This window comes from Eriocheir sinensis, chromosome 22 (genome assembly GCF_024679095.1).
Source record: "Eriocheir sinensis breed Jianghai 21 chromosome 22, ASM2467909v1, whole genome shotgun sequence".
Taxonomy (NCBI): domain Eukaryota; kingdom Metazoa; phylum Arthropoda; class Malacostraca; order Decapoda; family Varunidae; genus Eriocheir; species Eriocheir sinensis.
Genome location: NC_066530.1, coordinates 16,568,810 through 16,593,809, shown reverse-complemented (window position 1 = coordinate 16,593,809; position 25,000 = coordinate 16,568,810). Strand labels below are relative to the sequence as shown.

The 25,000-nt window shown below is 42.6% G+C and overlaps 3 protein-coding genes across 5 annotated transcripts in view; 1 reads left to right on the top strand and 2 right to left on the bottom strand.

The window, feature by feature from the left end:
- Positions 1 to 4,879: 4,879 nt before the first annotated feature.
- LOC127002173 (uncharacterized) overlaps positions 4,880 to 25,000 on the top strand; it is a gene marked incomplete at its 5' end in the record, with an annotated part of 28,955 nt that continues 8,834 nt past the window's right edge. The window contains 3 exons of the mRNA XM_050867861.1: positions 4,880 to 5,062; positions 6,169 to 6,297; positions 6,413 to 6,527. Of these exons, the coding sequence (XP_050723818.1) occupies positions 4,880 to 5,062; positions 6,169 to 6,297; positions 6,413 to 6,527 (427 nt within the window). The remainder of the gene's footprint in view (positions 5,063 to 6,168; positions 6,298 to 6,412; positions 6,528 to 25,000) is intronic.
- On the bottom strand, positions 7,161 to 16,013 carry LOC127002171 (uncharacterized). Of its 2 annotated transcripts, none has more exons than XM_050867858.1 (6): positions 15,740 to 16,013; positions 14,341 to 14,407; positions 13,788 to 13,963; positions 11,246 to 11,407; positions 10,918 to 11,072; positions 7,161 to 10,194 (listed from the first exon to the last, which is right to left on the bottom strand). In XM_050867858.1, exons 1-6 carry the CDS (start codon positions 15,837 to 15,839, stop codon positions 10,078 to 10,080), a joined length of 777 nt encoding a protein of 258 aa, XP_050723815.1. In that variant the 5' UTR covers positions 15,840 to 16,013; the 3' UTR covers positions 7,161 to 10,077. The 2 variants fall into 2 exon arrangements, with proteins under 2 accessions (XP_050723815.1, XP_050723814.1); XM_050867857.1 differs by lacking the exon at positions 15,740 to 16,013 and adding an exon at positions 14,938 to 15,724.
- The window catches only part of LOC127002172 (uncharacterized), a 10,358-nt gene continuing 2,965 nt past the window's right edge, over positions 17,608 to 25,000 (bottom strand). The window contains exons 1-4 of one of the 2 annotated variants that reach the window (XM_050867859.1): positions 22,626 to 23,382; positions 21,566 to 21,715; positions 20,925 to 21,029; positions 17,608 to 19,341 (exon numbers count right to left, since the gene is read on the bottom strand). In XM_050867859.1, the coding sequence (XP_050723816.1) occupies positions 19,214 to 19,341; positions 20,925 to 21,029; positions 21,566 to 21,715; positions 22,626 to 22,911 (669 nt within the window). In that variant the 5' untranslated portion in view covers positions 22,912 to 23,382 and the 3' untranslated portion in view covers positions 17,608 to 19,213. Of the gene's footprint in view, positions 19,342 to 20,924; positions 21,030 to 21,565; positions 21,716 to 22,625; positions 23,383 to 25,000 lie in introns of those variants that run through there. The other variant, XM_050867860.1, reaches the window with a different exon arrangement.

Genomic DNA, 25,000 nt, shown 5'->3' with positions numbered 1-25,000 from the left:
TCCTTGAGCCCCCTTCCCGTTCCTTCTTCTTTTATCTCCCTGTTCCTTCGTCCTGGTCCTTCGTTTGCCTTCCTTCCTCCCATCTCTTCATTATCTTTTACACAAGCCTTCTTTCCTTGAGCCTCCTTCACATTCCTTCCTCTTTTATCTCCTTGTTCCTTCGTTGCTCCGTCTGTTTCCCTCCACTGACTTCCTTTGCCTTCTTTTCTTGAGCCTCCTTCACATTCCTTCCTCTTTTATCTCCCTGTTCCTTCGTTGTTCCGTCTGTTTCCCTTCATTGACTTCCTTTGCCTTCCTTCCTTCCACTTCTTCGATCGTTATATTTCACACGAGCCTTCTTTCCTTGATCTTCCTTCCCGTTCCTTCCCCTTGTCTCTCCCTATTCCTGCGCTGCTTCCATTCCTCGCTGCTCTCTCTCCTTCCTGGTCAAGGGGTAGCGTTTCAGAACCCTCTATGGCTCACGGGGGAAGAGATACTGATAATTTATGGCTCAGATACCCGATCCATGGGGGTCACTCACCCTCACAGCGTGCTCGCCTCAACACGCCCTGCTCGCCCAGTCGGTCTTGAGGGTGGAATGGTTGCCCAGAAGCCGCGGTTACCAGGGGAATGAGGCTGATCAGGAGGGGGTCGTTTGGATGGTATGGGGCCACGGGTTGGGCTTCTCAGGATGGCAAAGGCCGGGGTGAGGAGACGGGCATTTGTGATGGTGGAAGGAAGAGTGGTGTTAGTGGTATGGAAAGAGAGGGACAGGGACGAGAACGAGGAAGAGGAGGAGGGAGAGAAAAATTACTAGGGCGGTGAGGAGATGAGGAGGATAACGGAAAGGAGTAGTAGCAGTAGTAGTAGTAGTAGTAGTAGTAGTAGTAGTAGTATTTGTTGTTGTTGTATTGTGAAAGCAGTGGTTGTGAGATGACAATGTTGGGTGTTACTATATTCAACCAGTTACCGAAGTTCCATTTTATCTGATTCTCTTTCGTTTAATTTTCATCCTGATTTCTGATGGCACTTGAATTCCATGCTTACAGCGGGGTACATTTGGCAACCGTGGCTTAAGAATTAGTATGCAATCACCGCGCTTCTCTGCCTCTGAATAATTGATACCTGATTCTCTACAGCCAAGGAGTTACTACGTAGTCATCTCCGTCTTGTTTTCACTCCCTCTCTTTCTCTGTGTCCAGTTTCCCTTCTTCCCTCACTCCTTCACTCCCTCTTCCTTTGCCTACAGTTCCTCTTCGTCCCTCATTCCCTTTTCCTTCTCATTTTCCTCTTTTCCCCTCTGGCGTCTCATTTTCACTCTCTCTTCCTCTGCCTCCTGTTTCCCTTCCTCCCTCATTCCCTTTTCCCCTTTTTCCGTAGAGAGAGAGAGAGATAGAGAGAGAGAGTTAAGAGGAAATTCCCAGACGAAAAAAAAATTATGTCAGTCTTTCCCTCACGTTCAAGAAGCAGGCCGAGGCACACACACGAAGGTCGAAGCAGACGGGTTTGTATCATTCACCCATACATGGTTTAACGCAAAGTATACATAACATTTTCCGGTGCACACCTATACGTATACATAACGTTAAGCGGGAAGAGAAACACACACAGAAGTCCCTGCATTATTGTATGTATTTACCACTAAACCATACATGCGTAGGTTACACATACACCCATAAGTATACTTTTGTCGTCTTCGTACTCGTTCTTGCTGTTCCTTTCCTCCTTCTCCTTATTTTCTCTTCTCCTGCTTCCTTGGCTTGCTCATCCTCATTCTTGCTGCTACTTTCCTCCTCCTCTTCCTCCTCCTCCCTCCCGTCATTCTCCTCGTCATCGTTCTCGCTCTCGTTCTCCCATCACTCACAGTCATCATGGTCTCTTGGTCGGTGTCCTCGTCTTCTTCTTTCACGGAGCCTCCTCTCCTTCAACACACCTGCAGCCTAGTATCTTGTCACCACACACTTGCGCAGGAGACCATAATATATCACGCACACATCACAAATACACGGTTATAGGTAAATGTTTTGAAGCCACAGTCCCCCTCGTGTCAGTACATTCCTTACACAAGCTGGGCTGCGTTAAGCACTCGTCCACTCTAGGCCTGTTGAACGCCGCGCCTTAGTCCCGGAACACCAGCAGTCGTCGCTCATTTATCTTCGAAATATGCCAAAACCACCACGATACGGGAACAACGGCTGGCCAGGGTTAGAGATAAACTTCCTGTAGCATTGATACCCGTACTGATCGTAGCCGTTTCGGCAGCCAGGGATAGATATTGAATAATGTTGCGGGACAGCGAACCTCCAGGAGTCGTAGGAGAGGCAGGGACAACAACAACAACAACAACAACAACAACAACAACAACAACAACAACCGCCGATAGTAGGAAATACTTGGCAAACAGGAAGGGTGAACGCACGGCAGCAAGGCCAGCGATGTTTGTTTCTCCGCGATGAGGAGGCAGCCGCGGGGAGTACCTGTGGAGGCCCTGGAAGCCAAAGCCCCGAGAACTTGCTAGCCGAGGACCGATGAGTGGCAACGGGACTGGCTTTTCATTTTTTTTTATTTAGATTTAGCATTACCCGCTGGCAGAGAGACTTTTTAAGAAAGCAAAATGTATCTGAGTAAGTCATCCATAATCTGCATAGATAATATGTCATTTTCATTATTAGAGGGACCTTCGCCACCCCTTAAATTAACCTTTGCTGCCTTATTGATGGTAAGATAAGGGATAGCAATGTCGTTTTCTTCCTCCTTCGCCACATCAACATCGTTTTCTTCATTTGTAGCACCGTCACAATGAACGCCAATGCGGAACTCACTCGCCGCCCGCCGCTCTTGAAGCGCCTCACCGCACACGACTCGCTGCGGATTTGTATGCGTGCCTCCGCTCGTCCAGACCGGTGAGAGTTAACCAATATATATATATATATATATATATATATATATATATATATATATATATATATATATATATATATATATATATATATATATATATATATATGGACTTCACGTTGGAAGGTGTTCGCTCAATTGCTCAGTGGTTCTGCGTGTTATTGGAGTGGTACGAAGCCTTACCGTTGCAGTGAGAATCTGTTGAATATCAATTAAAAGTGATCAGGCAGTACCGGAAATTATTATCTAACACATTAAGATACTCTAACACGATGGTTCTTAAACTGAGGGCTGGCCCGTAATTTTGGCAGATTTTTTTTCGGAGGGGTTAGAGGGCATCACAGGTTCACGAGTTAAGGGGGAGGATGGCGAACGAAACGAGCATGCGCAGGTGGAGGACATTTCTTGAAAAATAAGCACTTTTAGGGGCATTTTGTGGCCGATAAAGAAAACAACCGGGGGGGATATAGCCCGCCTAGCCTAGGAAGTGTGAGACCTGGAGGAAAAGTTGGAATTTCTGTTGTTGGAATATTTATTTGTCAGTGTCTGTGTCCTGTTTACATGGTTTTCAGTGTCTGTGTCCTGTTTAAATGGTTGTCAGTGTCTGTGTCCTGTTTAAATGGATGTCAGTGTCTGTGTCCTGTTTAAATGGTTGTCAGTGTCTGTGTCCTATTTAAATGGTTGTCAGTGTCTGTGTCCTGTTTAAATGGTTGTCAGTGTCTGTGTCCTGTTTAAATGGTTGTCAGTGTCTGTGTTCTGTTTAAATGGTTGTCAGTGTCTGTGTCCTGTTTAAATGGATGTCAGTGTCTGTGTCCTGTTTAAATGGTTGTCAGTGTCTGTGTCCTGTTTATATGCCTATCAAAACAAGAGCGTCCGTGGGCTAATACTGCGAAGTTTATAAAAAAAGACAAAATTATCGACTTCATCATTTTAGTTTTCAATAGCCAACTTAGGCTTGCCATTATTTGATAAATCTGGGAGGGAATATACGCCTCCGTGATGCAGTGGTTAGCGTGGCCACGAGTAATTACGAATCCGCTGTCCCGGGTTTGAGTCCCCGGTCGGCGTGCAGCCCACCCAGCTGTTCATCCTCCCTTGCGGGCTGGTCGATCAGTGGGTGGCCTACCTGGGGAGGGTACACTGTGACCCGCATGTTACACTGGCCCTGTGTCCCGGGAAAATGGGTTCTCATTCACCACAAGCTCAAAGGGCCAATGCGACGGAAATGAGCACCGCGGCCACGCTCAGCATATGGTGTACTGCCCCAACTTTACCTTTAATAAAAACCGTATTCGGCTTCGCTCACTCTGTTATAGTCTACTCTAAAAGTGGCCGTCTTCTATGGAGTCCCTGTGCTGTAACTCTTATGGACCACTTCGATATTACGGTTCAAATATGTTTTCTCTCGTTTGAACTTTTCCTTCGATCGTCATCAACGTAACATTTATTTATTTTCATTCTTCTTTCTCATGTGCTGCTATATAAACTGAGGCAGCATCTTTATCTATATAGTCGTTTACTCCTCCTGTGACCATGAGTGACAGACGACCTATGTAAATCTGTGTAAATCTCTCTCCCCCCGACACTTCCTTCAACTTAATATTTACTGAAGTAGAAATGCAGAGTTTTGGAGCTATCTGATTAATGTTGCATCACTTAGGTTTAATTAAGGACAGATCACCTAGCTCGGATCATGGAGTCTGTGTGGTCTGAATTTCTATGTAAATCTCTCTCTCTCTCTCTCTCTCTCTCTCTCTCTCTCTCTCTCTCTCTCTCTCTCTCTCCATGGCGCCCCCTAGACCCGGCCTCCACCAGTTAATTCACTCCCTCCACCCTCTCTCTCTCTCTCTCTCTCTGGCGCCCCTTATATAGACCCTCCATCAGTTAATTCTCTCTCTCTCTCTCTCTCTCTCTCTCTCTCTCTCTCTCTCTCTGGCGCCCCCTAGACCCTCCACCAGTTAATTCTCTCTCTCTCTTTCCATGGCGCCCCTGACCCCGCTCTTCTCTTCCATGCCTCCACCAGTTCACGGGCAGGACGCATCGGGGTCACGTGCGGCAGAGCTACGGCGGGGTAGGGCGCAACCTCGCGGACGCCCTCACGCGCCTCGCCTGCCGCCCCTTCCTCGTGTCCGCCGTGGGGGAGGACAACCACGCCCGCGCCCTCACCGCCCACAACCCGCGGCTGGTGAGTGGCGGGGACACGCTAACAGGGACGAATAGGTGCACGTAGACACAGACAGACAGCTGTAAACAGATGTAGACAAGTGTAAGCAAAGGTAGATTTAATTAGCTAGACATGTAAACAGATGAAGACAGGTAAAAACAGATGTAGATTGGTGTAAATAGTTGTAGATAGATAGACAGACGTAGACAGATGCAAACAGATGCAGACAAGTGTAAGCAAAGGTAGATTTAATTAGCTAGACATGTAAACAGATGAAGACAGCTAAAAACTGATGTAGATAGGTGTAAGTAGTAGTAGATAGATGTAGACAGATGTAAACAGACGTAAACATGTGTAGAAAGACAGACAGCCATATAAACAGGACCCAGACACTGACAGCCATGTAAACAGGACAGACACTGATGAGACACAGGAACAGATCAGGCATGTTGATATATATAGTCAGACATATATATTCATATATATAGACAGATACAAAGATAAATGCAGACATATTGGTGGTTTTCCTTCCCTATCAGTGTTTTGTTTTCATGTTTCTGCCACCTTTGACTGTGTTTACTATCTTTTAGTTCCATTTTTAACAGCTGCATCATCAGCACTAAAATATAATAATGTCAAAGACTCTTAATTCGTCTCATCAACTCCCTCCTATTGACAGTCTTTTACTCCTTAATTTCCACCACAATATTGCCTATCTTTCTATATTCTATTAATATTTTCATGCCGACCGCTCTTCTGAACTTGGTAATTGCATGCCTCCACCACTCCTCCAGCCTCACTGCACAAGTTTTTACTCTTGTTCATTCCCATGCTATCCAAAGCCCTTATGCAAGAGCTAAGCATCATCTTCATTCCTTCATCCCTTTAAATGGTAAATTCTGGGAACAGTCTTCCTTCATTAGTATATCCTTTTGCCTATGACTTAAACTCTTTTGAAGGGGAGTATCAAGACACCTCTCCATCTAAAATTGACCCTCTCTTCAGGCCATTTAATTCTATTTATTTTTACAGGAGTAGCACTTCGAATTTTTTGTTTGTTTGTCTTTTGTTTTCTCCTTGAGCTACTTCCTTTGCTGTAAAAAAGATAATAATTTTTTTTCCTGCAGGGGTGTGAAGGGCTGGCAGTGGTGCCCGAAGCCTCAACAGCGGTGTACTGTGTCATGCTGGACCACCGCGGTGAGGCACTGTTCGGCGTGGGTGATATGGCCGTCCACAACCACGTTACTCCTGAACATGTAAGTGTGGCATGGTTCAGAACATGGGAGCCAGGGTTGATCTCACAGGCATCACACAGCTAAATGTCATCCAAAGTTTCGTTTTGACACACACCTGAAAAACCTCCATCCTCAGGTTCGCCAGTTTGAGGATCGCATCACCAACGCTCCGCTGGTGCTGGTGGACGGCAACCTCTCTCAGCATACCATCAACTTCGTCCTTGACATGTGCAGTGCTGCTCATGTTCCAGGTGAGTGTGACACCAGCATCCTGTTTTAAGGGTCTGTGCATGCTTTTCCTTGTTCATGATCTTGCCTTACAGTGGTGGGGGTCTTGGGTGGTTGGGAGTTGCTGGACAGGCAGCTTATTGTGTCAGCACTCCTCCCTCTCTTCCTAGTTTGTCTCTTATGATAATACATAGTAATTTTGCCAAGAATTACTTATGGCCCTGTCATAAGGAATTTATGTGAAGTCCATAAACTGCTGAATGAATATGTCAGGGGGAGACTACTAGTGAAATGGATTGACAGAGTAGACTTGCTTTGAGGGAGTGCCAGATGAGGAAAAGCTGTAGACAATTCTGCCATGGCCACCACTCTACAGGAAGTTCTGTTTTGGGGACAGTTGTTGATGTGCCGATCAGTCTCTCATCACAATCATTTGGTGTGTCCTCTTCTATTCCTTTCAGTATTTACCAGTCTGTCCTTCACATCTTCTGTTCTGAACTGAGAAAAAGAGGAGTTAATTTGTAAGCAAAGATGTGATAAAAGCTCAATGAAGAGAAGGACTGAGCAGTTGAGGAGCATACTCAAATACATTAAATTTTATGCCTAGTATTGTAGAAGTATTCTGGAGGAAGTGTCATATTTGGATAGAAAATACATTAATAGTAAACATTTTAATGAAAACATCTTAAAATCTATACAGTTAAACAAAATTGTCTAAAATAGTTAAATTACTGCAGACACCAACGATCACGTCACGATCATGTACCCAATTTCCTATGAACACCAGGTAAAAGATTCTTAACTCTTAACTGGTATTAATAAAAGAATTCAACACTACAAGCATCACAACAAGGAGCTCCTGAAGCCAATGAAGTTCACTGGCAGTATTAGTTCCTTCATCCTCACATTACACTCTTGTACTCTGTACATGCCTGGTGTCCACAAGGCTTCTCTTGCTGGATGTATTAATCATTAAACTGGCAAAGCTTGGAAGTCTGCAGTTTTTACATTTGCTGGGCTAATCTTGCTTCAGTAGTAGGACAACATCATACACTTCTTGTCTCATTTATCATTGCATAGTTCCTATGATACTTTTTTCTCTTGAAACATGGAGATTTTGATCATAGCAGTCATAATATATACACAAATGATACAAAGTGTCATTGGGTTCATGTCCACAGATATGAAAGGTCAGTTGTTTTCATCCTAACACTGCCTCTACAGAAAATATACATACACTTCACTTATCCTTATAAATATCAGAAATATAAATGCTAGTCAGCATTCAACAAATTTAGGTACCAGACCAGCATTTTAAAGATTTATTCACACTCTAATGTCACAAACAAGACCTGGTCCAAGTTAATCCTTATTTTTCTCTGACAAAGACTATCAGAATTTATATAAATTCCTCTACTTCCGCATCATGCTCTGCCAGCAAGCTGCATATTCCTAGCATAAGATTTTGCAATTTTTTTTTTTCCTTTCACTGTAAAAAATCTCATTTCAATGCTGATGGAAAATTTAGAATGGCCAAGCTACTAAGGTTCAACTGGAAGTATATAAATGAAGTAGCAAGTACAGAATTTATATTGATGAACCAATAGTAAGCTGTCACTTACATTAGGAAAGCAGAGGATGTGATGACATACAAGGTCATATATGCTTAGAGACCAGAATTGCAGAGGTAGGCACCATGTTAATAGTATGCTGTCTGGCATATACATGTTCCAAATAAATAGTACTCTTAGGTATTTGTGGCATCCTGTATACATTTAGTTCAGGCACTATCTAAGGCTTGTACCATTAAAGATACATTCATAGGACACAAAGCTTGTAGACTAAAAACTCTGAGGTCAACCATTAATTCATGGATGCAAATTTTTAAAATTTCAATAGAAAATACTATAAATTTACTTCAATAAAATATGACGAACATTATTCATATAAAATATCAAATACTATTTTGTATAAGTCCTACTCTTTGTGTGACCTTAAAACAACATATATACACAACATGAGGCACACATGTTCAAAATATTAATCAAAAAGCTGTTTGGACGGCACAGTTATTCAGAGCCACGCTGCTCGTCAATGGACGGAAAATGGACGGAAACAAATGTGCTTATAACAATAGAACAGAGGTTATATTTCTGCACAAACATTACTTTTAAGATATATAGGTTAGGCACTTTGTATAAACTGCATGTGAGTGTAAGGAGGGGGGTTTATATATATAATAAACACTCAGTTAATGGGTATAACTTGGTAAATTCTGAAGAGGTGACAAATCAAGCAAACAGTTTCTTGATTTATGAAAAAATAACGACATACTTAAGGCAGCCTCAACATTAACCCGGTAGCTGCAGGGATCATGTTTCTTAACCCGTGGGCTTCGGCTATGGGAAAGCCGAGATGTGGCCGAGAAATGACAAAATTACACTGCATTTTGAGACTAAGAAAAGAGCATGGAACTTATGTACATCAGAGTATTCCTCTCATAACCATAAAGCTGTTAAAAATATTTACTTTTACTCAAACTTCATTCTTTTTGGGTGGTGTTTGTTACAAAATAAACAGTCTCGTGACGCGTGGCATCTAGCCGAGAGTCGCTTCTTGTCTACTATAGAGAATTTGACAAGTGATTACTGTACGGGTAGCTAATTCAGTATGCCATGACCTTACAACACCACGTATGACAAAAAAGCCCACCTCATGATCACTCATCCACCACAATGACCTAGGGCATTCATGGTAGGTTACACTATGCCACCACCACCTACAATTAGCTCGAATTAGGTGTTTTATGGCGAGCCACCGTACCACAGCCACGACTCGTGAAAGCCCTGAAAAGGGTCTGCCGATGTTCTCGGGTTAAAGGCCCCTCTAAGTGAATTAAAGAGAAAAAACATCACTCACGCAAATTATTATACAATATATATATCAACGCAAAAATTTGGCCTGTTGCTGGTACACGGTAAAGCCACAAATTTGGCCCATCGCTGCTACCGGGTTAAACATTTCACATGCCAAAAAAACAAAAGATAAAGTACAGTAGTGCTGCTGTGAGAGGGTCAGCTTAACCAGGGGCCAGATTAATGACTGTATATCTGAAGCTTTGCTGTTTACAAACCCTGGACCCTGTACCACCGACTCCTTTGCTGGATGATGACCTGTTTATCATACCAAGACCTATAAAGTAAACTGATAAGTTCTTGTACATCTTAACATTAATGTTTTGTACAGCGCATACAAATTGTGAGCAACAAGCCATACGTCTTTTTTTTTCTACATGAAGACTATGCTCTGTATCATTTCCGCTTGGCTTTGATAATTAAGTTGGCATGGTATTCTAACAGTTATAAAAATTAAGAGAATGTCAAAGTATCGTATACAAATCCGACAATCATTGCCTGTTGTAGACCACATTATGTATACTATAGATAATACTCCAGGTAAAACTTTAGTCTCCTGATAAAATTCAGACACTGAAACACACATGGCAAATGTAGCACTCTATTAAAAAAGTTACCACTTACAGCTGCAAAGGGGTCAGCTGATTTTGAGCCCACTTCAAATGTACCCCTGGCTGACCATCCCCATCCCCATCCCCATTCCCATTTGCTCCTGTGGCTCAATCTCTATGAGGTTGGATGCTTGACGTTTCCGCTCTTTGGCTTCGAATGATTCCTGTAAAGTAACAAAATACATCAGTACACTTTATGGGTGCAATAGCTTATGAGGCATTTATTGTAAAAGGGGCGACCAAACCAGTCAAGGTGGCATTTTATGGTCGGGGGCATCTGAAGCCTGAACTCTTGCTGCATCATGTGGTGAAGCAGGTTAAGAAATATGACCTTAAAGTGGGTGGTTCACAGGCCTAAACATGCATGATTTTTCTGTCGAGTTCAGCTGGCGTGGGGTGTGTAAAGTCTGGTGGTTACTTTAAACACAATCTGCTCAAAACTATAAAAATGGTAGGTTGTCCCTTTTACACTGCACACCTCATATATTATTTAACCGATAAAAAATGCCACCACATCTGTGTTTATGTCAAGGTCTATCCATATTTCTATCCAGCTACGTATCTAAATAACAATCCCTATCTGTCGGTCTCCTGTCTACTCTGTTGCCTGATTTTCAAAGTGTATTTGGATGAGATCAGATAAGGAGTTTTAATTGCATCCTTGTCAATAAACTGTCTTTGCAGGCTTATCTTCTCCCCTTCCCGCCCTCTTTCTTTCTAAATTGTTTTAACACTGTTCCTCTTTCACCCACACACCTTTTAAACCTTGATCATTTCATATCCCATTCCCTATAGTGCACAAACTGATTCTTTGTTACATTCAATCTCGTCTTGATGTGGTTTGCCATTTGGGAAGTAAAATTAGAGTGAAAAGTAATCATACTCACATGAAGGTAAGCTAAGCCAGAGAAGGCATGAAGCCCTCCAGACAGCACAGCAAGGGCGTATGACCAAGACAAGTAGTTGAAGTTCGGGTTGAGGAGCCAATCTCGAGACCAACACATCAGTCCAAACACCAACACAGCAAAGAATATTGCCACCACTGCAAAGTCAAAGTTGCTTGGTAAATATCAAGCTCGCTGATGAAAGATGTGACCAAGAATTCATATCATTTCAAGGACTTCTGTACATACAAAATTATTTTTTCATAGAAGTATGTATCACTGTGTCTCAGATTATGAAAGTTTTGAGACAGAAACTACTTATTTTACTGACCTGTGGCTGCTTGACATATGAAACAGAAGCCAATGATGTGCCACTCATAACGCATGATCATTTGCATCGGCCACCTCACCAGGACGAGGCTCGCTGCCACTAGAGTGGTCATGCTGGCCAGGAGGGCGATGGTCATAAATGTTTGCACTGCCATGAACCAAGCTGAAAGTATTATTTTATTATGGTGGTGTTATTCTACAATGTGGTTTATTTCTTTTCTAAATAAATCTACCTTCTAAAATTTGCAAATGTAAAACTGACCTTCAGGTGTTGGAAGGTCACTTCCTCAAGAATTCTGAATATCAAAACTACAAGAAAATGACCTTGGTCCTTGGTAACCCACAAAGCTTTTACAACCTGTCCTAGATCTGACCCAGGGTTACTTATCCATCCATTACATCAGTCACATAAGAGGCTATATTGATCCCTATTGTTATTTTCACTGTTGAAGTTCAGTGTAGTACACCACATTGCTACATAACAATCAAGTGAACCTCAATCCGTTCCCTAATGGCTTTTTCAAAATTATTGAACTTGGGAAAATCAGCAAATCTTTATGCTCTTAAAATCTATCCAAAGGAAGCAAGGGCAACTTTTTAGTATTCAGATTAATATAAGCAATGCCAAGAGTGGATATTGTTCACACACACACACACACACACACACACACACACACACACACACACACACACATACGAAAAGGATATTGTGGAAAAGTGTAAAGAACAACCGAAACTATTTTATAGATTTATAAATGGAAAAATTAAATCAAGAGAAACAATTGAAAGATTGACTGAAGAGAATGTAGAGATCAAGGATCCCAAAGGCATGGCAGAATTTTTAACAAAAAATTCCAGCAAGTGTTAACAAAAGAATCATTATTTAATGAACCACAAAAAAACAACTTAGATGTATATATGGAAGAGGTCAAAATAGATAAAGAGGAGATAAAAAAACTATTGGGGGAATTGGAGGAAGGGAAGGCCGTGGGACCGGATGGAGTTTCAGGTTTTATACTTAAAGAGTGCAGAAATGAGTTAGTCGGCCCAATATATGACATCATTAGGTGCTCAATAAAAACTGGCACAGTGCCTAGGGAGTGGAAGAGGGCAGAAGTGGTACCTATATACAAAAGTGGAAAAAAGGAAGAACCCCTAAATTACAGACCGGTGTCTCTGACCTGCGTAGTATGTAAAATATGTGAGAAATTAATAAAAGAACAATGGATGAGATTTCTAGAACATAATCTAATCACAAACAATCAATATGGGTTTAGGAAAGGCCGCTCATGTGTGACAAACTTGCTGAGCTTTTACTCAAGAGTGACGGACATATTACAGGAAAGAGACGGATGGGTGGATTGCATTTACCAAGACTTAAAGAAGGCATTTGACAAAGTTCCACATTCAAGACTGCTGTGGAAACTAGAAAATAAAGAAGGATTGAGAGGGAAAATGAAGTGCTGGATGGAAAGCTACTTAAGAGGAAGAGAGATGAGAACCGTGGTTAAGGACACTAGATCGGAATAGAGAACGGTGGAAAGTGGAGTGCCCCAGGGGTCGGTTTTAGCACCAGTACTCTTCCTAGTCTATATTAATGATATGCCAGAGGGAATAAACAGCTACATGAGCCTGTTCGCAGACAATGCTAAACTGCAAAGACATATAAGAAACAGTGAAGACTGCAAGGAGCTGCAAGAAGACCTAAACAAGATTTGGAAATGGAGTCAGAAATGGGAGATGAAATTTAACGTGAAGAAATGTCATGTTGTGGAAATGGGAAAAAGTGTAGAAAGACCAAAATGGACATATAAAATAGGAGATGGTGAAATATTAAAGAAAGTAAATGAAGAGAGAGACCTGGGAGTAATAATGCAAGATTATATGCAACCAGAAAGTCATATAAATCGGATCTTCGGTGATACATATAACATGGTGAGAAATATAGGTATAGCATTCCACTACATGGACAATGAAATGATGAAAAAATTAATTACTACTATGATCAGACCTAAACTAGAATACGCAGAAACAGTGTGGTCTCCACATATGAAGAAACACATAAAAAAACTAGAAAGAATACAGAGGATGGCAACAAAAATGGTTCCAGAACTGGAGGGACTGACATATGAAGAGAGACTAAAGGAAATGGACTTACCAACACTAGAACAAAGAAGAGAAAGAGGAGACCTAATACAAATATATAGGCTATTGAGTAAAATGGAAGAAGTGGATAACGAGAAATTGCTACTAAGAGAAGAACCTTCCAGCAGGAATACTTGAGGACATAGTAAAAAGTTGAGGAAGGGAAGATGCTCAAGAGACATAAAGAAATATAGCTTCCCACAAAGAAATATAGAGGTTTGGAACAGTCTAAGACTCTAAGTGAAGAAATAGTATCGGCGAAGAGTGTGCAGAGCTTCAAGGAAAAGTTGGATAATTATAGATACGGAGACGGGACTACACGAGTGCAAGCCCAGGCCCTGTAAAATTACAACTAGGTAAATACACACACACACAACACACACACACAGTAAGCTTACCAGGTAACATCCATGACCATATGATTCTGTATTCCTCTGAGAAGATATAGTTACAGCCCATAAATTTGTGGTCATACTGATATTTGGGATACCGAAAACCATTGAAGCAAAACTCCCACAGCCCCATGTTGTTGAAGTCGCTGTAGGTGTAGGAGTATGACTGGAGCCAGTACGGGCTGAAAAGAATTGCTCACCTCAGTTTCATGATATAACAGGCTGCAATGGAGAGATTTCTATAAAAAAAATTAATAAAGAACAAAACTTAAGTAGCTATGTCCAGGTACTGTAATGTCCCAGGATACCAACTTAGTAGTTACCAATCAAGTGAATGCAAAATCTGAAATGTATCATTAACTTCCAGTAACTTCTGACCTTATTTTTCATATAAACACCATACGTGTACAGTGAACAAATGGCATCATGGGTGCCACTACATAGGGCAAAAATATAACAGCTAATGTTGGGTAAAATGGACACAATGTAATTCAGTTTTATGTGCCATGCTATCACTGCCTAATTTAGGTTCTTAGCATAAATTTACATGTCTACTGACCTGGTGAAAGAAATTACAAAGAAGATGGTTGCTACGAAGGCCACGATAGTGGAATTGACCATAGCAGCTGAAAGAAAAAGAAAAGTTAGCAAAACCAAGTTTGTGCAAGCCATAAACTCTACAAAGCAACTGAATTTTGTAGAAATGTTTCCAAAATCTGGCAAACTGCAACTATAAAGGTTCATAAGTGCTCTACAAGCTGAGAGCCACACTGTGTCCCTCTTGTGATGAGAATTGTCCCTGCAGTGACACTGACTGGGCTTTGGTGCCTCATGGATGACATCATGCCTGCTTTAAGAGAACAGGTGACCTTGTCATATTACAAATGATCAACAGTAACCAGAATTGCATTGACAGTATAAAGCATCCTTATCAGATGTGTTTGGGGAAGCCAGTGACTTAGAGGTACAGAACTGCTTTAATTTTGATATGGGTGTACATTTATTTCATTGGACATGCTTTGATACCTAAAATTAATGTGCTTCCAGCACATTATATATATATATATATATATATATATATATATATATATATATATATATATATATATATATATATATATATCATTCTTCAACAATAAACTTAGGTAATAATTACATGAGGGTCTGACAAAGCCATAGATTTTCTCCATGACCGGCGGGAAGTAGGATGAGGTGAGGGAGGGCCTGCGGCTGAGCCGCATGGGGTACCCAGAGTAGAGGCTCGTGCCAGCCACGGAAGACATGGCTGCTGGGTCACCACTGGTCACTGAGGTGAGAAGGTCAGTGTCTCTTTGGAAGCACCACAGATAACCTGTCTACCTGTGTAACCACCATCTGATGTATTTTTCTTCAGTGTGTCTTGCAGCACCACATGTGGTTGTTACTTAGCACCAGAGTTCCATCTGAATATTGATTTAGAACATTTTCCCACTGAGTGTGGCACACTTTCACGAGGCCTATAGACTAGAGCACCGCATGCACAGTAGCCGCTGAGGACAGCTTCACGCGGGGCTCGGTGCCTGGGTGGGCCGGGGTGCAGCACGGCACCACAGAGGGACAGCAGGGCGGCGACGCGGCACTGGGTGGCGAGAAAGTCGTTGTTATGGCGATGAAGTAAGCATCCGGTGAGCCTCGTGTGCATGGCCTGCCCTGCATGACAATCACCGACGTGTGAAGCGCTGACCAGCCTGAACTGGCCTAATGGCCTTCTCGATCGCTTTATAATGGCCACCGTGTGGGGCGTGTGGCCGTACAGTGGCGCTTATCACCGCAGCAGGGCCATGCAGCACCGGTGATCTCGACGGTTGTAGGCTGTAGGGAGGGTGAGGTGGAGCGCGACCCTCCCCCCCTCCCCAGCACCTGAAGTAAACAAGCTCCCATTCACCTCCGTTTTTGCATGCACCCCTGCGCATACTTACACGACGGCGGCGACGGCTTGATCTCCCTGTTGAACGAGTCCCACGACCGTCCATTTTGTAATATGCCGACGGAGCTCCTCCAGGAGCGTTTATCACTCATTGTTCTCAGGTGTGTTGGGCGCCTGGTGTCCCGCGTCACAACAACCACACCTTGCCAGAGTCTCAAGGTCCCCCGCGCTGCTCCTCCCCTCCCCACTGACCCTCTGCCCCCTGTCCCCTAGACCCCTCTCTCCTGTCCTCCTTCAATGCTTTCACGTCTTTAACTAACACTAAATAATGAGGCATCCTTTATATAATTATTAATTGTAGATAGCAGCAATATACAGTAACCCGAAGTCGCGGTCGGAAAGGTAAAGTTCAGAGTATCGGATGACTCAGGTAAAGGTGTTCCATGCGGCGTTGCCACATGTAAGTGACTGGAATTTTACAATCAAACTACTGGTCTCCTTTCCTCATCCTTCCATAAATTAACTCACTCCTTCGTGCGATACGCCGGTGCAATTTGGTACGTGTCGACACTAGAGAAGAATGCCGTGAGGTAACGAACAGCATATCCACAAAAAATAAAGCTTGCAATTACGCCTTTTTTTCGCAGTCTCCTAAATATACGCATGTGTATGGTCAGGGTGGACTGAATGATTGCGCATGCGTATCTAAATTGCGTTAAAACCATCTCAATAGACATATTATAACGTCTTGCCATATGTAGAAATAGTGCGTATAAGATTATTACGTATCTAGTTTCAGGCAGAACCGACTTGGCATCTCTTTACTACATAGGTCCAGATTTTTACTTCGTGCCCCATACCAAAAAGCCTTTTAAGAATACCATGGACTAAAGGTTGGCTACACACTTATAGATAAGGAGCGGGGGGAGATGTATCACGTATTTACTCTCAGCCAGAACCGACGTACTTGGCATCTCTCTTTTTTACATAGGTCCAGCTCTTTGTTTTGTCCCCCCATTGCAGATAGCCTTTATAATCATGGTACCCTATATACACATTAGTTAGGAGAGGAGGGAGGTGGCGTAGGCTCAGCGAAGCAAGATCACGTATACAGTTATGGCCACGCCCCTTTCCCGCCCTCCTGTGTCCTTTTGTTGGCATTTTTTCCCCGCCATGATTCATATGTCGAGTGATTGTTTCCTAGAGAGAGAGAGAGAGAGAGAGAGAGAGAGAGAGAGAGAGAGGGAGAGAGAGACGAAAAAGAAAATTACAAAAGCTAGAAAAAAAAATGGAACAAAATATATACAAATACAATGAATGATGAGAGAGAGAGAGAGAGAGAGAGAGAGAGAGAGAGCACATAATCATAAATGCAGATCACAATCACCCCTTGTATAGGTCGAGATAGCGGTACACTCCTTACAACTGCAAGATCAAGTAGTAGTCGTAGTCATATTAGTAGTAGAGAGGGGTGCAGAGGGGCGCATATAGAGTGTTGATTGTAGTGCCTGGTTCCTCGTGACACCCCCGTATCAGGTGGAGTGCGTGTTGAGCCCCTCAGGCAAACACAGAACAGCCCTGCGCCAGCTGATTGGGCCCAAACAACGCCTTCTCGTTCTTTCATCTTGTTAAATGTGAAAAGAATGCTCACAGTAGAGAAAGTTTACTGTCCGTCAGGTGATTGTTTGGATTACCTTATGCCTCGTTTAAATGTCCATGAATGAAGAATCAAGAGAGTTGTGTTACTTATCTTGCTGGAACAAAAGTACGGAACGTTTCTGTCCGCTAACGTTATCAGTTCAGTATGGATTACACTCTACCTCGTTTAAATCTCCATATCTCATCCCGTTTCAAACAATCATATAAAAACACCCAAATAATGGATTTAGTGTGTGATATGTGGAATAAAACTTCAAGTCGTAAAGAAAACTTAGTTTATTGTTGTTCTTTCGTCAGACAGACAGACACAGCCCCAAGACGGCCTCAGGGCCCTAAACTGCCACACTCCATCGAGATCGGAAAGGTTGGCACTTAACCGTTGCCTTGTGCTGAACAGTTTGAGCAGACCTTGTCGAGGGAACACACAGTGGAACAAGCAGTACACAAATATGATGCTTCAAAACACCACAAGTCCACACCACGCTCAGCTCTCAACACGCGTACGAAAATATATATTATATATCGTTTGTATTGTTGTTGTTGACGTTCTGTTTGGTCAAAGCACAGAGAACTAACACAGGCTTGAAGCAATGGACGGACCAGTTAGTCAAACACCAACATGACACTCCTAAATACCATGATATCAGTTATACATTATATTGTACAGTATTTCGTGGACACAGAAAATGGACCATTCTTCAACTTGCAAAATTATATTGTTATTGATGGTGTTATATGTTATAAATGTCAGTTTAGTCACAGTTCATTGGACGGAATGTGGTTGTGGAGGAAAGGACGGAGTAGTAACTTACACACTAACAGTCATCCAAACAGTAGAAAAAAGAAGTGGATTCTACATCAGTATTTACAAAGACCCAGTTGAACACCCAGCCCCATATTTGTGGAAAACATACTGACTGTCCTCAAAACTTAATGTTCTCTTTTCACAAGTTTTAAATTTCAATAAAGTTAAAGCTCTCATAATGTTGCAGTATGAAATTGTTGAACATTATTTTGAAATCTGTTAATAAGAGATTTATATGCAAAGTTGTTTCCCAATAGAGCTGCATAGATATTAATATGATCTCCATCAGCCATAAACAAGAGTTGATCTGAGAGTAACATATCATTAGCTATGTTACATAATTTCCATAGTCATAACACCATTTTTTATTCTATATCACTAAGAAAGGTCCACACTCTAATAAACTTTTGTTCCTGGATATTTAAAGTTACATTCTGATGCCCTGACTCGGCTTTCTGTTGACACAGGAATAATTTTGGAGATCACCAGCCAATTTACTGTGTGGATTGAAATGAATTATGAAGTGACAAAATATGTACAACCTTAAGTCTATTCGTTATAAAAATGTTAAAAAGTTTGTATATATTTTGTGTTACTGAACATTTGCAGACCGATAACATTCAACAAAAGGTAAACATTGAGCTAACATCACATCAAAGATCTTACATGATGTTGTTCCACAGTAATGCTGATATATAATACTTACGGGAATATTTTCTTATCCAGCATCATCCTATGTGAATGGAATGGCAAATGCGTATAGCTAAAAAATATCTATAATGACAGGGACTTGCGTGTGCGGGTTTTGCTTTACGTTACTACACTTACTGAAGACAACATCCGACTCCTCGCTTCATATTCTCATTTAACTACCCTTTGGTTAGCCAGACAGTCTTCAAGAGAAACAATCAAATTAGTAGCAGCAGTAGTCCACTTACTCAGTCACTTCGTTACATTCTCGACAATCTTGGAAAGTAAACACACGGCAGTCCGGTAGCGAATTAAGTAAACATAATGCCTGAATCCTGGACGGGGGAGGGCGAGGTGCTTCCTGAAGAGCTGTTAGGCCTTGGTCCCCTCGAGGGTGAAGACTCCGTGGCTCTGACGATAAGACTCCTTGCGCTTCTGGATACGGTACTCCACCCAGAAGAGAACCGCAGCCACGAACTCGCCCACCACCCCGACCACGGCTGGAGGGAGGAGAGACATGAAAAAAATGACAGTGAGCACACGAACATGGAACATCAGAAAAGTGTCATCCATTGTCCTTTGTGTGTCATGAAATTCGAAGCTAAAAACATACAGTGATCCTTCCCTAAAGTGGTGTTAGGGACGGCTGAAGGGAAGGACAGGCATGGGAAAAAAATGACAATGAGCAAACAACCGTAGAGCATCATAAAAGTGCCAGCCATTGTCCATTGTATGTCATGTAACTCGAAGCTAAAAACAGTAAGGAAAAGAGAATAAGGGATAGCTGAAGGGAAGGACAGACGGTGAAATTAGAAAAGCGTCCTTCACTGTCCTTTGTGTATCATGTAATTCGAAGCTAAAAACAGTAAGGAAAAGAGAGTAAGAGACGGTTCAAGGGAGGGAGAGGCGTGAAAAAAGGACAAACACACAAACTTTGGACGTGAGAAAAGCGTCATCCATTGCTCTCTGTCTATCATACAGTTCAATGATAAAAACAGTAAGGAAAAGAGAGTAAGAGACGGTTCAAGGGATGGAGAGGCATGGATAAAAGGACAATGAACACACAAACTTTGGACATAAGAAAAGTGACATCCATTGCTCTCTGTCTATCATGCAGTTCAATGATAAAAACAGTAAGGAAAAGAGAGTAAGAGACGGTTCAAGGGATGGAGAGGCATGGATAAAAGGACAATGAACACACAAACTTTGGACATAAGAAAAGTGACATCCATTGCTCTCTGTCTATCATGCAGTTCAATCATAAAAGCAGTAAGGAAAAGAGAGTATAAGGGACGGTTCAAGGGAGGGAGAGGCGTGGAAAAAAGGACAATGAACACAAACTTTAGACATATAAGAAAAGTACCATCCATTTCCCTTTGTCTATCATGCAGTTCAAAGCTAAACACACACAATGGTGATTCCCTAAAATGGTGTAATCACTCAGGACAAGAAAGAAAATAGCAATGAAAAATGACAATGAAAAAATTGCAATGACCACACTAACACGGGTCATCAGAAAACTGCCCTCCATTGTCCTCTGTGTATCATGAAGCTCAATATAGTACACAGTAGAGCTTCCCTCGAGTGGTGTTATCATCCCAGGACAAGAAAGAAAAGGACGGGTGAAGGGGGAGATGAGTCGTGGGGAAAAAATGATGAGCTCGCTAACATGGAACATTAGATAAGCGTGTATTTAGTGCATCATCAAGAAATAGACGTGACAAATCTCATGAACTTTTGGCACACAGTTTTAGAGAGTCACATGCTAATATTTTGCTGCTCTCAAATTGCAATACAGGTAAGCAAAATAAATTATGACGTGGGTAATAAAGATACGACTATGAAGATAAGATTACAAACGAAAAAGAAGAAGAAAAAGAAGAAGAAAAAGAAGTAGAAGAAGGAGTAGAAGAAGAAGAAGAAAAAAAGTAGAAGAAAAAGTAGTAGAAGAAGAAGAAAAAGAAGGAGTAGAAGAAGAAAAAGAAGAAAATAATGAAGAAAAAGAAGACAAAGAAGTTGAAGAAAAATCATAAATCTATTAGTTACAAAAATGTTAAAAAAGTTTGTGCTTAATCGTCCTTACCCAAACCGAAGGACCAGGAGAGGTGGTTGTGGTCCCAGTGAGGCATCCAGTCCCGGTTGTCACCCATCGCCCCGAACACGATGACGGCGATGAAGCCAAAGAACCCTGCCGAGGAGAACACCACCGTCACACACACACACAATTGTTATCCAAATCCGTTTTAGTATTTATATTTCACTCATAATACTTACCTAACTGTCATAATCGTGCGTGAATTATACAGTATTATATCACGTACATACTATGATAATGTATTTGTAATCTATATACCACCACCACCACCACCACCACTTCTACCTCTACCTCAAACCACTACTACCGCCATCTTTCTGTTTTCCTTTCTTTTCCTTTTTCCTTTTTTTATGTGTCACAATTAGATTTCATTACCAGCATCTATATCTAAGTTTTATACAATGCACAATACACATACAATACATATGCAATACAATATACACTCACTCCTTAGAAACAGAGGAAGGATTAGAACTGGATCGAGCAAGATGGAGGAGGATCATCGCAAGTTCGACCACAAGAATGGGAGGTGGACTATAAACAAAGAAGAAGACACTATCACTCTGTCAATGGCTCTGAAATCATTTAGTTATGAAGCCAAACATACAAATCCAAGGCAGGTGACTCACATGAGATGAAGAGGTCGATGTAGGCGAACTTGAGGACCGATCTCTCGAAGTCGTCACCGGGGCACAGGAGGAGGATGCCAGTGAGCGCCGTGGCGATGAGGGAGAGCGTGAAGCAGAACGTGAAGAACACCTGCACCGTCACGAAGAAGGCTGCGGGGGGAACACGGGGTCAGAGGTCATGGGCCATATTTTTAAACATTTCTGCGCCCAAGAACACGTAATTTACTAGTCTTCCGTGGGAGTTTAGGGGATTTCCAGGGGTACACTTATGACCCTGGTGGTAGTCTGAGCCTTCTTCTGTACCGTGAACCTAAAAGAACACTCAATAGAACTCGATTAACCTCCTTTTTGGCCTCTGGAAATAGTGTGTGTGAGGGGTGGGAGCATCTGACAATACCAACCCATGTCTTAATTGTGTATTCATGGATAAAGACAAAAAGATACACACTAACATGTTTGGCGTTCCTAGCAATGTTGTGTTTTCTAGGTTAAGATAATGCGGCGTCAGACTATGGTGGTTAAATGTATCGTGTTTTAATCTTCATGGCATAATTAAAAGAAGTAAGGCATGTTAACAGTGTTCCTGGCTATGTTGTGTTTTCTAGAAGGTTTAGATAGTGTTTGTGGCATCCCTTTTAAGGCACGGAAGCAAAATGGAACACAAACTAATACAAAATGTGAAGAAAAACTGAAAAAAATTAAAACCACGACACCAATATGAGCAAACAAATCAAGAACTACCGTTGCAAAGGCTCTACAAATGCACGAAGATTGAGATAATGTTTGTGGCATCGTTTTAGGACAAGAGCGCTAAATGGAATACCTAAATTGATACAGAATATGACTAGAAAAAGCAAAAATTAAAACCACGACAGCAAGATCAAGAGGAGGAGGAGGAGGACCCACGAACCGATACAGGTCAAAAGAAGAGGAAGACGAGTATGCATCAAGACCTGCCGTGCAAAGACTCCACATCTACATATCCTGACGTTTTCATGACCAGTGCTTCCCGTCCCACCCTCTGCCCTCCTCAAGCTCCACACCGTGCCCCGCCACTCACGTTCCTGCATCATCTCCTGGACATCCTCGTAGCCCGTGGTGAAGGGGTCAAAGAGCCAACGACAACCCACGAAGAACCGCTCCCGATATATATCCTTGGTGACCGTCAGGCTGCGGAAACATTGCGTCCACAGCCCTATTCTGTCCATGGCCGTCCCGTAAGCCTTCATCTCGGCCTGGAGCCAGTAGGTGGTGAACATGGCGATGGTAATGAGCAGGAACCCGAGGGCGTGGCAGCCTATAGCCCACCATCCCGCCGTCGTGCGTCGTTCCCTTGGAGGCACCATGATTTTAACGTCCAGGAACCGAACTGTTCACTGCACACACGTTTAAAGTTTCCTTCCTCAACGCAATGATAACTTTTTTTCTCCCCCTTTCACATCTAAGTTCGAGCCGTCACCTCCGGCAGCGTAATGGCGAGGGAGTTCACACAAGGTGGACCAAGGCGCTAAGTTGCCATATATACCATCAGGGGTTGGATATTTACGCCTCCTTGTGAAGTATCTTGTGTTGTGAGCGGCGTGACTCCTGAACAACACGGCGTCTTCACACCACGTAACCACACCCTTCGATCCACCCTCTGCTGCCCTCCACCGTCACTTTCCCGACACCCACGAACACCTGCACACTCCTAGTTCATCACACCGATAGTAGAGCGCTGTTCGGAGGCTCTCAGGTGGTTTTCTGGGCCTCGCAACACCTGAGAAGCGGTTTATGATGGAGCTCCTTCCGCCACTCAGGTGATGTTTTGTTTGGTGTCGCGTTTACCTGCCTAGCCTCGCCCCGGGTCCAGGTGCCACTTCCCTCACCTGAGCATTCGTATCTTTTATAACCCCCAACGTAAGATCGGGAAACTCGGATGCTTTTAACCTTTCAGCCATGTATTTTATCTAACACAAATATTATAAGCGTCAAAGAACTTTATGGAGTCTTACATTCGCAATATTTTAAGACGTGAGCCATAACCGGATGGACGAGTATATGCAGCCTTGGATTTCAAATATTTAAATAGCGAACGTAAATTTTCTCACACGTATCCCATTCAAAACTCTTACCCACGGAAACACCATAACACCATAGACATATAAAGTCTCACTATTATATTATGAATCGATACAGGTAGAGAGGAAGGAGATTTGGCAACTGTGTGAGCTTAGGGTGGTGGCCGCCAGACAGCGCGAGGATTTGAATGCGTCGGGACTGGGTGTGGAGAGGAGGGGGGGGGAGGACGGCGGGAGAGGAAGGGGGAGAGCGGGAGCGAGGAGTGAGGGAAGGGTGAAAAAGGACAGAAAGGGAAAGTAGGAAAAGAGGTCAGGGTAGGTCGATACAGGTGGATAGGGATTATGAAGGACCCGAAATAAAGGGAGACAAACGGGAGGGGGAGGAGGAGGAGGAAGAGAAAGAGCAGGGAAGCGAGGACAAGGAGGAATGGAAAGTAATATAAATGGAAAGTAGGAAGATAGGTTAAGGTAGGTAAGTACAAGTAGATAACGAGTATGCAGAAACCAGAAATAAGGGAAACAGACGGGAGGAGGAAGAGAAAGGGGACAGGGAGGAATGGAAAGGAATATAAATGGAAAGTAGGAAAATAGGTTAAGGTAGGTTGATATACAAGTAGATAACGTGTATACAGGACCCGAAAAAAAGGGAAACAGACGCGAGGAGGAAGAGAAAGAGCAGAGAAGTGAGGACAAGGAGGGATAGAAAGGAATACAAAGGGAGTTGGAAAAGATAACGTGAGCTTGGATGTGAGGTCGTATACAAGTAAATAACGTGTATGCAGAACCCGAAACAAGGGATACAAACAGGAAGAGGAAGAAAAGCAGGGAAGGAAGGACAAGGAGGGATAGAAAGGAATACAAAGGGAGTTGGAAAAGATGATGTGAGGTCGTATACAAGTAGATAACGTGTATGTAGAGCCCAAAATAAGGGATACAAACAGGAAGAGGAAGAAAAGCAGGGAAGGAAGGACAAGGAGGGATAGAAAGGAATACAAAGGGAGTTGGAAAAGATGACGTGAGCTTGGATGTGAGGTCGTATACAAGTAGATAACGTGTATGCAGGACCCGAAGTAGTGTGTTCTCAAGAATATGATATGGTGAAGGAAGAAGAGGAAGAGCAGGAAAGCAGAGGAAAAGGACAAGGGAGAAGTTGGAAAAGAGGACAAGGTTGGATACAGGTAGATAACGAGCGTGGAGAAAGTGAAATAGCGTGTTCAGGTATAATATATGTAGGTACTAAGTGCGCAAGAATGACTCTATTAATCTTCCTTAAATGTGTTTCGTAAGGCTGGTCGTCGGGGTTTCACGGACTGATCACGTGGTAGACTCGCGCAATCGCCAGCCAGGACCCTTCCCGAATGATCTGTATCTGTGT